The 12,056-nt window shown below is 43.8% G+C and overlaps 1 protein-coding gene across 1 annotated transcript; it reads left to right on the top strand.

Annotated features, from left to right (window-relative positions):
• Positions 1 to 3,098: 3,098 nt before the first annotated feature.
• Positions 3,099 to 6,126, top strand: LOC112195338 (increased DNA methylation 2). Its single transcript, XM_024335755.2, has 3 exons — positions 3,099 to 3,251; positions 4,287 to 5,282; positions 5,675 to 6,126. Exons 1-3 carry the CDS (start codon positions 3,209 to 3,211, stop codon positions 5,920 to 5,922), a joined length of 1,287 nt encoding a protein of 428 aa, XP_024191523.1. The 5' UTR covers positions 3,099 to 3,208; the 3' UTR covers positions 5,923 to 6,126.
• Positions 6,127 to 12,056: the final 5,930 nt, after the last annotated feature.

Here is a 12,056-nt window from a genome sequence, read left to right as displayed (position 1 = left end):
AGATCTGGAAATTCCCAGATAGAATTCCTGATGCTAAGAGTCTAGAGAGATTCCTTGGTGTCATAAATTATGGGAGAGATTTCATTCCCAAAATCTCAGGATTAACAGCAATGTTATCTCCTAAGACAAGTTCCAAAAGAAAATGGAACTTCATAGAAGATGATGAAAAAATTGTAAAGCAGATAAAAGATCTCTGCAAAAACCTCCCTCCTCTTCAACAACCAGAAGAGAATGATGAAATTATCCTCCAAACAGATGCGAGTGATAATTATTGGTCCGGTGTAGTTCTGGCAAAAACGCCTAGAACTAACATTGAAAAGATCTGCAAATTTTGTAGTGGCAAATTTAGCCCTGCAGAACTAAACTATCCCACAGGGGAAAAAGAAATTTTGGCTGTCAAGAAAACAATTCTAAATTCTCCAGTTTTCCTTGGAAAACCCTTTACTGTCCGCACCGATTGTGCTAGAGTAAAGAATTTCAAAAATTTTAAACTTGACAAAGTTGCCGATAGAGGAAGATTAGCAAACTGGCAATTATTTCTTAACCAATATGATTATAATGTTGAATTAATTGCAGGAAACAAGAACTATCTTCCAGACGCCTTGACAAGAGAAATGGCAATGTTCAGCCAAAGAGATGACGACGAAGGTCGTAATCCCAGAAGCAGGAGAACTGGGAAAGAACATGAGCCTGAAGAGGATTCTATGGAAACCAAAGAAAAAATCCTCAAAAGGTTTCTGCTAAGTCCTAAAGGACTAGCCACAACTGATCATTCCCAGGGTAAAGGATTGGCTAGCTCGTCTCAAACGGCAGACGGTAAAGGCTCATCAAGACCGTTGAAGGCTGTTGCTTTGCCAAAAAAGCAAACCAACTCCAACTGGAGTTATAAATGTTTTTAATTATGAATTAAGAACCTTTGATGCTCCTGTGTTCAGAACTAGCAGGAGACTAGCTTATCACCAGAAAACAATCTTGGATAATCTCCTGTTTGCTTATCAAGAAAGAAGCAGTGGTCTAATGTTTCTAGCACTCTTTGCACTTGCTGAGGAACTTTATGAAAATGGCAGACCACAGTTTGAAGAACTTCATACACAGCAGAGTGCTGTAAGAAAAGAAAAAAATTCACTTCCTTGAAAGTCCAGAAAGTGCTAGGGTCCCGATCATGGCACTCAATGAATCAGACTAGCATGAATTCCATAGTCTGATAGGAAGTCATAATTCAGAAGACCGAGTTCCTCCAACTCTCTTTATTATTGCAGGACCATATGTTGGAAGATACTTAGTCAATGTTCAGAGTGAACATCCTCAAGAACACAAGCTTTGGCTTGTTGAAAATGGTTTTGTCCATAATCTGTGGACTAAAACAAATGATGATCTTAAAGGTTTGCCTCCTATCATTGTCAACACAGTCAAAAACATTAGAAAAAATGACTGTATGCTTCGTCTGAAGTTCAGATCCACTCCTCCAGAATGGATCCAGAAGGCAAATGGTGAGGTTGAGTATATTTCTCCATATCACTATGTGAGAATTATTCAAAGGAAATATCTGCAACCCGCCTGTGTTGGGTACAATGGCCAACCAAACTCAAGCATCCCATGGATGAAGGCCATGACCCTAGAATACATCAAAAAGATCATCTATGAAGATATCAACAATACCTTCCTGGCAGCAGGAGAAAAAATCATTATCACTGCTTACGATCATCCTGACGTAATCAGCAGTGACCTGTTCCTATCTCTTACCAGGAAAGCGATAGATTCGACACTGGCATGCTTACAGTGGGTGGAAAGACTTGAAACAGATAACCCACTACAAGATGTATGTTGATACAGATGTCGAAGACAATGCAACAACTGCTCGAATGGCCCAGGCAGATAACGACTCGTTTGTCCTTGGTCACAATTCAGAAACAGACGAGAACATGTGAAGCAGCAGGTGTAGAAAGCACTGAAAGTACTTTTGGACTTTTCCCAAAAAGATACTTTTGCTTTTCAAAAAAAAAAAAAAAGACATGTGAAAAACATTTCACCTAAAGGAATCTGCTTTTCCCCGTCCGACCTCCACCAGCAGGAAAGCAGGAAATCACGGAGTCGTTCTGTACATTTAGTTGTTTTCAATTGTAATTTGAGGTCCGCTCCCTATATAAGGAGCTTTAGCTTTCCTTAGAAGGCATTCGAAAATTGCCATATCAGTTCTAGATTCTAAAATTTCGGGATCAACTCTTGATTCAGAAAATTCTCTAAGAAAGCCAGAATAAGCAGGGTGCTCTTTCCTTCCTGTCGTAGTTCGAAGTGTGCTTTCTTTACAAGTAAGTAACTGTAATCATTCTTATGGATAGCTAAACAGCTTCTTAGCTGTTTACCTTAGAATGAGGCTCTGAATTTCTGTAATCATGTTTAATAAATAAGTTCTATATGAAGCCCAATGTGCAACCTGAAAATATTTGCTTAAGTTTTGAATACTGCAATTTATCTGTTTACTAGTTTTAAGCTAAGATTGACGATCCAAAAAGCCTAGAATAGCAGTGATTCAGCCTCGAAAGTAACCGTTTAGACAGGATGTCGTTAGGTGAAAAATGGCATGTTGAAGGCTAGATCTATGCTTTAGGATTTTACATTGTAAGCTTGATAATTATGGACAACAGATAAAGGTAGAAAAATGTTTTTTTAAAAAAAGAATAAAAAGGTGGAACACGTGTAAGACACTTAGAAGGAACCCAAAACCTGGTCAAGAGGTGCTAACCACACCTAGTCAGCCAAGTACTATCCCCTCCAAAAATAAACTCCAAAGATAAACTTATTACTTGAAAAGTTAGTATTTTTGTAATGATAAGCTTTAGCTATGCTTACAATATGTGAACCAAAAAGTCGTACTTATTAAGTTATTAGTAGCTTGTTATAAAAAGGCAAATCAAGTTCTACCTAAACTACTACGTACCCATGTTAACGTTCATAGTTTTGTGGGTGGTATTGAAGCCGGTATGCCTGGTCATGATGGACAGTGTTCCATATGGGCTTGGATGCTACCTTCTCTTAACATTCTTTCATAGGAAACATATTAAAAAAAAAAAAGATTTTATTTATTTATTTGGACGTGGGTGTTTCTGGCCAAAAGAGTGCCACTCGTCTGTTTCTGAGTTTGTGGGACTTGATCGCAAACTCTGTTTCTTTCAAAGCACACACTCCCTCTCCTTCCTGTAGAGTGACAATGCATAACCCAAATTCCATCAATCTACTCTCGTCGCTGCCAGGTATGTAAGATTATTATCGACTCTTGTTTTGATTTCGATAATTTATTTGCTCATACTGTGGTTCTTCTTCACTTCTGCTTTCAATTACTTTACTTTTACCATCGCAAGATTCAATCTTTATTTTTTTTTTTATTGGAGGGCTGCTCATTCTCTTCGGATTATGAAGGGTTCCATGCCTGCATTGCAATTATAGATAAACTCTGAGCGTTTTCAACTTCATTTGACACCCAAAAACAAAACAAAAAAGCTTCTAGTGGTATTACTGTTTTAAATGTTAAATCTTTTGCTGCATTTGTCTCTGGGTGTTTGTTTGTTTTTGGCGAGTTTTATGTATAAATTTGCTTTATGATATGGGTACATATCAAAATATTAATTGTATTTTCTGGTTGGAGGGGAGTATTGTTGAAGAGGACCCCCTAAATCTCAAAGACTGCCTTGTTGGTACTGTATGCAATGTAGATGCACTGATGAGGGGGGTGAGAGTATGGTGTGATTTTTGTAACAACGCCGCACCCAACTATGATGGCGGTGTGCCTTGCTTTGTTATTGACTTATTGTTGTGGTGAAGGGAGGCCTTGTAGTTACTGTGCTTAAGGTATTGGAGATGGTGAATTTACGGTGACATTATGCTGAGCGAAGATAGTGGAATTTATGGAAAGAGCAAGAGTGCTCTTCGGCTTTTCTGGTTTTCTACGAATCCAGCCTTCCCTCTGCAAATTTTCTTTTGAATTTCAGAGACCAAATGTGCATTTTTTTTTCCATAAGCTGGTTCTTTTTTTTTCCTTGGTAGTAAGTGACACCGAAACAAGAAAATACAGTGTTTTAGTAAAGCTGTCTCTGTTAACATCTATGCTGAGTATTGTACACCAGATAGCTTTTCAATTATTATGCTCAACGTTTTGTTTTCTGGTCATCAGTAAAAGCCAAAAAAAGATTTAGAGTTAAAATGATTGTATAGAGTCCGCTAAATTGCTATTTAACATTATCCTGATCTATTCTAAATTCTTGCACTTACTAAACTTTTTTCTGCACCAGTTATGGATGACTCATCCCAGGCTACAGAGTCTAATCCTAAGAATGAGCAAAGCGGGATGGCAAATGATGATCAGATGTTTCTCTTGTACTTCATAATGGGTACCTACTTTGGCCCTGATGTTAAAGGAGACAGGCCCCCTAAGTCAGTGTTGCAGAGAATAGCTGAGGGACTTCCACCATATACTTTTGAGCAACTAGCTGGGTCCCAAATCAATACAGCGGAGGTGCAGCAGGTGTACTATTATGTTCTTAGGAAGGCTGATCAATCTGCCATTGTTAAATTACCTTTGTTGCACCAGTTCTTCCATGGTAATCTCCTCATCCAAGGACAAGATGACACAGCCAATTACCCTCAGTTTCCTGATCTCTTTCCTCCCCTACTTCACTACAATTCGCAGTCAAGAACCAGTTTTAACTTCTTTGAGAACATTGTACTTATCAGAAATCCGGAAATATATTACATTAAGCCAGAGGATATAGAAAGATTTAAGAGGCTAACTGGGCTTGAGGGTCTTGTTCTGGATAGAGATTCTGCGAGGTTGCATGCCATTACTGATGGAAGTACTTTATATGATATGACAGTCCATGAGCAGAAGTCTAATGGAGAATCACCTCCCATTAGATCATCTCGAAGCTCTACTGTAACAAAACATGTAGATGATCCTCTAGAATATAAGGATCCTCTGAATCAAGTGCATGTGGTGGCACCTACCAGTAGTGTGGAATATAATAGTACACCTGTTATGTACAGTTATATGGCTCCTTTGCCGACGGGAAATGGCTCTGATGTTACACAGAATGTTGATCCTGCTATGATTTTTCTTCCAACTGAAAAAGAGTGGTCAAATATTGTAGCTGCAACCAAAAATGGATTTGCATTGACTGGGAGTGCGGCAACAGGACATATAGGACCAACTATAGGACTCATTGACATTGGAGAGTCTGAGGACTCCTACCTGTTTCGTGTATCTCTTCCCGGAGTGAGAAGAGATGAAAGTAAGTTTCTCTATACTACTTAAAAGAAATTGTATAACTTACTGAAACACATAATAGCTATCCATGCTCTGAATTCCGATCCCTTCAGGACAGAATCTGCACACACATGCATGCATACCGCTTTGCAGCCTCATTAAAGACACAATACCTTAGTTGCTTAGTGTATCATAGAAGACTCATATTTCACTAACAATAAAATCATGGCTAAATGATGTAGATTTATCTCTTGATCTCTTTCTCACCTTGTATCCCTGTCACATACTTCTCTCTGCAACCACTTGGTATTTTCATTCATACATTATCCATGAGGTTTTCTTCCATGCTATGCTGGCACTACTATTGGTATACTTCATTAACTGTTCTAAAATGATGGTTTCATTTCTTTACTACAGGGGAATTCAGCTGTGAAGTTGAAAATGAAGGACAAGTATTGATAAGAGGGGTGACAATAACAGGTGAAAAGACAGTGTATAGGTACTCTCAGATGTTTGAGATGCAAACACAAAATCTTTGCCCTACTGGGCATTTTTCTATCTCATTCCAGCTGCCTGGTCCAGTTAATCCCCAGCAGTTTTCTGGTAATTTTGGCACTGACGGAATCCTTGAAGGAGTTGTGATGAAACGCTTAGATGTGAAATGATGCTTATGTGGAACTGATATATAATAGGAGCAGACTGTATATATTTGTTTAGGGACTTTCTGATAAGGAGTTTTGTTTTACTAAGTTTCCCATGTTTTTCCTGCTTTTCCTATTGAGTGCTGATGATAGCTGGTTTTATGTCTTCCTAGGATGCCTCTATTTGAGCCACTCTTATGCAGGTAATAAAGTTTGTTTGTTTTGGTCTGTTATGATTGAATTTTGGGTAAAAGTGTGATCCTGTTGTATGGGGTGATGTTAAAGCATAAAAATTCAGACTGTGTTTTTTTTTTAGGCGTGACCTTCATCCACGGAGGTATAAGACTAGTGGAAAAAAAATAAGAAGGATATTGCTGCGTTGGTTAAAAGAATAAGACCCCAAGCTTGGATAAAATCCTTCTTACTGGCCATGTAATTCCAAGTTGATCAAGTCATTCAAATGTTTCAAAAGATGTTGACTTATCCATAACAGGATCAGCTCTACTTCTTGCTTCACGTGAACTTTCAAATTTCAAAACAAGATAATCTTCACCTCCTACAAATGGAAGACCAAGTCAAGATAAAAGAAGTTTGAAATTCACAAAAGCCACCAGAAGCTTCAACGAGAAAGCTGGTTACTGCTATATTCATTATAACTGCAATTTGAATTGGTAGCTATCCTATCTCAAACTGATTCATTGTTGCCTATAAAAAGGCACGCTCTCTACAACAAAGGGGGGAGCGGAGCAGAAGCAGAGGTGGAGGAGAAGCAGAAAAGGCTAGAGAGAAGACACAGGAAGTACATCAAGAAAGAGGCGAAGCGGCGAAGCCCTGCTACAGAACAAAGAGAAGTGTTCAGAGATTTTGATCGTGCTTCGAGGAGCCAACAAGCACCGAGGAGCCAACGACCAGATACAAAGGTTGAGATCTCTCTGATCTACCAGTGCTACTTCCTTTGTTTTTCATGCAGGAATCTCTTTTATTCGTGTCACCATGGAGCTATGGAGCTGTGGAGGTCCCCGGAGCGGTCGCAATCTCGTGCACGGTACGCTTTATGTATCAACGAGAGTATGACCAATCCGGTGGAATACGTTGCAGCAGCGAATCCAATACACCTCCATCAAGTTTGTGTTCAGAACCTTGTCATGGCACTCCAAAGTGTCAGCAAACCTCCGAACCATGTGAAAACAAGGCTCCAATGCTTTCTTTTCTTCCACAAAGACTCTCACTGGTTCCAGGAATCAGCAAGGTCACCGCCAAGAAGCCTCCTACCTCCTGCCTTCCTTTCCACCACAACAAAACAAATGGCCTTGCACCACTTGCAAAACAAGCCACACACAGGCACATGCCTCTCCCTCAAGCACATCAGCATTCATGATCGGTATAGCCTGGAATCAATCCCTTTTGTCAATACAGGGCAGTCACAGAAATGGAAGAAAATGGGAGTTGCCGGCTGCTACCTCACAAGTTGGATGCGGAGGTGTTCGAAGATACAACATGGTGGAATAGCCCAACTCGTATAAAGGGTTGAACTTGTTTATTCAATCCCAGAAAAGTACAACAACTTGACAATCGAACGAGTCTTCATCAGTCAACTATTTTTAAGCTTCAACAAAGTAAGCACAGGCATGATTGGCTCGTCCCTGGTTTGCTTCGGGTTACAAGCTAGAAGAAATTAAAACAAGAGGAAGAATCAAGCAAGAAGACAAAGAAGCATATGGCAAAGTGTCACGGGCCGACTTTATACGCAGCGGAATTAGCCCGTGAGGCGCCAAGGTTCCTCTTGAACCGAGGCCAGCCTACTTCCTTACTTCCTTGATACTCCATTTTTCTCTTTCTTTCTGTGTGCTTCTCTTGTCAACTTGACCCTTTCGACATCGTCCCCTTACTTGTTGGGGTTTACCAACGAAAGCTACTCACGCATGAGTCTCACATCTTGTGACTAATCGATCGCTTCCTTGTGTCATGGTTGTCTTCCAAGACACTCGCCCAACCGATAGGCTTTCATGTCATCCCAGCTTGCGTCAGCCCATTACTAACCCGCGTGCATCCCGCACGTCGATAGCAAGTAGCATGACCGTGTACCGAGACTAAGTTGGCATTTACATCTCTTCCTTTAGTCATTCCTTCGTAGCTTGCACACCTTCCTCACTTCGTGGGCATCTCTCGCACCACCCACACAGCTCCAAGACAACACATGTCTTGCATGTTTCACCTCATGGGCATCACTTATGCGCCCCACTCGATCTTCAGCTCGTGGACAGCCCATGCCCGCATACTTTAACCTTATGTGCGTCACCTGCGCACCTTGCTTGACAGCACGTGCCCGCTTACTTCGTCTTGTGCGTCAATGGCATAACCCTATGAACTCATAGGCAACACTTGTTTTCATCCTGCACCTCATGTGCACCACTTGTGCAACTCACTCGGCTCGCGGACACCACCTGTCGTTGTATCTTGCCTCGTGAGTATCTCTTGTACAACCCACTTGGCTATTGGGCAACACATGCCTTCATACTTCGCCCCATGGGCATCACCTAGACAACCCAATCGGCTCATGGGAAACCCATGCCTTCATACTTCGCCTCATGGACATCACCTAGACAGCCCACTCGGCTCATGGGAAACCCATGCCCTCATACTTCGCCTCATGGACATCACCTAGATAGCCCACTCGGCTCATGGGTAACACTCGCCCATCTACTCAAGCCTTCAGTACCAACCAGACAAGCCATCGCGGCCTTGTGGCCTTTCCCATCTAACAAGGCTACCATGTTCTCTTCATGATGACTGGCATGGCTCCACGGCATATTCTCGCCCGCAGGCCAATCCTCAAGAAGGCATACCGTCTTGCTTGTTGGCACGACGCTTGAGTGAGCAACTCATCATTGATGCCCCTCTTAAGCTTCCTTCAGTCTAGCACGAGGTCGCCCGTCCCGTGCTTGCTGGCATCACATTGCTTTGGGCAAGGTCGAACCCTAACACATGCCCACGTCGCTTGCTCCGTGGCCAATGAGCACCACGAGGTCCCGACATATCTTTCGTAAGCCCACATGTTTGTCTAACGCCGATGGCATAAGGATCGCCCTCATCCGAACCTCGTCCCCGACGTCGACCCGCAATATCGGCCTTTCGGCCAATACCGTCCACGAGACTTCCTGACTCGTGGAAACATATGCCGCCCCTTTTGACGACACATGCTCGGTCCCCTAGGCCCCCACGGGTGCCCGGGAGAAGCTCACTTAGTGCCCCATGAAGGCCAGCACCGGGGGTGGTGGAGAGCTTGACACCATGTCTCCCCCTATAGAGCATATCTTGCTTACTTGAACTTGGCAGGAGGAAACATCAAAATAGCCGAGGAGACTAATTGTCCATAACTAATTCACAGAAAATCCAAATGACATGCCGTCAAGTGCGTTGAACTCGTTTCGACGTCCCGGACATTTCTCGTGTTTTGAGTTTTCCCAAATTCCAAGCCGAAGTACCTCGAACCCGAAATTCCACTTAATTACGACAATGCCACTCATCCTCACTTTAGCTTCAAGCTCGCCCTTGGGCTTCCAAGGCTCGTCCCTCTTGGCTTCTCCTTGTCCCAAGGCTCGCCCCTCTCGGCATCTCCTCTCCTCAAGGTTCGCCCCTCTCGGCATCTCCTCGCCTCAAGGTTCGCCCCTCTCGGCATCTCCTCTCCTCAAGGTTCGCCCCTCTCGGCATCTCCTCGCCTCAAGGTTCGCCCCTCTCGGCATCTCCCTTACAAAGTGTCACGGTAGCACAACTCCTAAGTGCGGCTCGTGACATCCTCCCCCACTTATAATGTCAATGCCCTCGTTGACGTGCGCTCCTTCTTTTCTTCAAGATGCTCTATAGGCTTGCAAACACAGATGCTTCATTCACTGACTCTTGTCCCCCATCCTTGGAATCACTTCTCGTGACGACCTTCTCGTGCCCACACATGAACTTGGCAAATGGATTCTATCACAACCTTCTCACGCCCACTCATGAACTTGGCAGATGACACTCTCGTCATAGCCTTCTCGCGCCCACTTGTGAACTTGGCAAATGACAGCCGTTCCACAACCTTCCCGCGCCCATTGGTGAACTAGGCCAGAGACAACAAACGCGCTGCTCGCGTGCTTCAACTTCTGCATCAGCCATCTAGAGTAAATCTTCCACCATCGCACGCGTTCTTACCTTCTTCCCTAATCATGCTGGTTCCTCTCTCTCGGACTCCAAGCTTCTCTTTCTCACTTCTTCCAAACTCATTTTGGCTAGACACCCTGCACTCTCTCTGTTGCACCTTGTGGGTCGTCTGCCGTCTTGAACCATTTTCAGTTTCAGACCTCCTTGCACCCACGCAGTTGCTCAGAGTCTGCTTCTCTTCCTGTCTTGTGGCCCTCGTGGCCTTGGTGGGCTCCCCCACTTTTCTTCGACCTTCTCATTTGAAACTTGTTTGGACAATACCATCCAATTTACACCTTGTATGATTCTTTCTTTCAATATCCACACAGTATTCTCACAAACTTGGCCATCATGGCCTCTGATCTTCACTTGCTCGACCCACTTTGGTCATTGCATAAGCTCACTTGAAACCAGAAGAAAGGTCCTTAACTCACTTTCTCTTGACTTGATAGCTGACAACTCATGTTAACTGTTGTGGCTTACATGAACTCGACCATCTCTGGGGCAACAATTAACTACTTTAACTTCCTTGGTGAAATGCGCTCCTCTCGCGGCTTACGATCTCAAGGACCCTTCGAGAAATGCGCTCCTCTCGCGGCTTATAGTCTCGATGAGAACGACGGCTTATAACTTCCTTTGAGAAATGCACTCCTCTCGCGGCTTATAATCTCAAGGAGAATGCGTCTCTATCAACTGATTTGCTCCTTTGACTCTTCATTGGACACTGTACTAGTCCACCACAAGTGTCAACGACTTGATATGACTCTTCTTTCCTTCTTCCGGCACCCAGCTTGCTTCTTTTTTCAACATTTGGGCACTTCTCGCCCCTTTCTTCAACTTCAAATTGATGGAGCAAGGCTACAACTCACGCCTAGTTGCTCAATGTATCCGCTTTAGCTAGCTTGTTTGGCTTTCTTCACCGTTGTCCAATTGGTATCCCCTTTGTAGCACTCGGGAAGAGATCCCGGTCATCATTCCTACCATGGAAGGCCATTCCCCACGAATGAACCAACCTGCTCTGATACCAACTGTCACGGGCCGACTTTATACGCAGCGGAATTAGCCCGTGAGGCGCCAAGGTTCCTCTTGAACCGAGGCCAGCCTACTTCCTTACTTCCTTGATACTCCATTTTTCTCTTTCTTTCTGTGTGCTTCTCTTGTCAACTTGACCCTTTCGACATCGTCCCCTTACTTGTTGGGGTTTACCAACGAAAGCTACTCACGCATGAGTCTCACATCTTGTGACTAATCGATCGCTTCCTTGTGTCATGGTTGTCTTCCAAGACACTCGCCCAACCGATAGGCTTTCATGTCATCCCAGCTTGCGTCAGCCCATTACTAACCCGCGTGCATCCCGCACGTCGATAGCAAGTAGCATGACCGTGTACCGAGACTAAGTTGGCATTTACATCTCTTCCTTTAGTCATTCCTTCGTAGCTTGCACACCTTCCTCACTTCGTGGGCATCTCTCGCACCACCCACACAGCTCCAAGACAACACATGTCTTGCATGTTTCACCTCATGGGCATCACTTATGCGCCCCACTCGATCTTCAGCTCGTGGACAGCCCATGCCCGCATACTTTAACCTTATGTGCGTCACCTGCGCACCTTGCTTGACAGCACGTGCCCGCTTACTTCGTCTTGTGCGTCAATGGCATAACCCTATGAACTCATAGGCAACACTTGTTTTCATCCTGCACCTCATGTGCACCACTTGTGCAACTCACTCGGCTCGCGGACACCACCTGTCGTTGTATCTTGCCTCGTGAGTATCTCTTGTACAACCCACTTGGCTATTGGGCAACACATGCCTTCATACTTCGCCCCATGGGCATCACCTAGACAACCCAATCGGCTCATGGGAAACCCATGCCTTCATACTTCGCCTCATGGACATCACCTAGACAGCCCACTCGGCTCATGGGAAACCCATGCCCTCATACTTCGCCTCATGGACATCACCTAGATAGCCCACTCGGC

This window comes from Rosa chinensis, chromosome 3, assembly GCF_002994745.2.
Source record: "Rosa chinensis cultivar Old Blush chromosome 3, RchiOBHm-V2, whole genome shotgun sequence".
Lineage (NCBI taxonomy): Eukaryota > Viridiplantae > Streptophyta > Magnoliopsida > Rosales > Rosaceae > Rosa > Rosa chinensis.
Note: the sequence above shows the minus strand (reverse complement) of the source record. Positions and strands in the feature narration are given on the sequence as shown.

What these genes read in the sequence shown, in the direction of transcription:
- LOC112195338 (XM_024335755.2), top strand. Translation starts at nt 3,209, where the DNA reads ATGCATAACCCAAATTCCATCAATCTACTCTCGTCGCTGCCAG. An exon ending in TCTACTCTCGTCGCTGCCAG is followed by an intron (nt 3,252 to 4,286) that starts GTATGTAAGATT and finishes TTTCTGCACCAG; the next exon opens with TTATGGATGACTCATCCCAG. An exon ending in CGGAGTGAGAAGAGATGAAA is followed by an intron (nt 5,283 to 5,674) that starts GTAAGTTTCTCT and finishes TCTTTACTACAG; the next exon opens with GGGAATTCAGCTGTGAAGTT.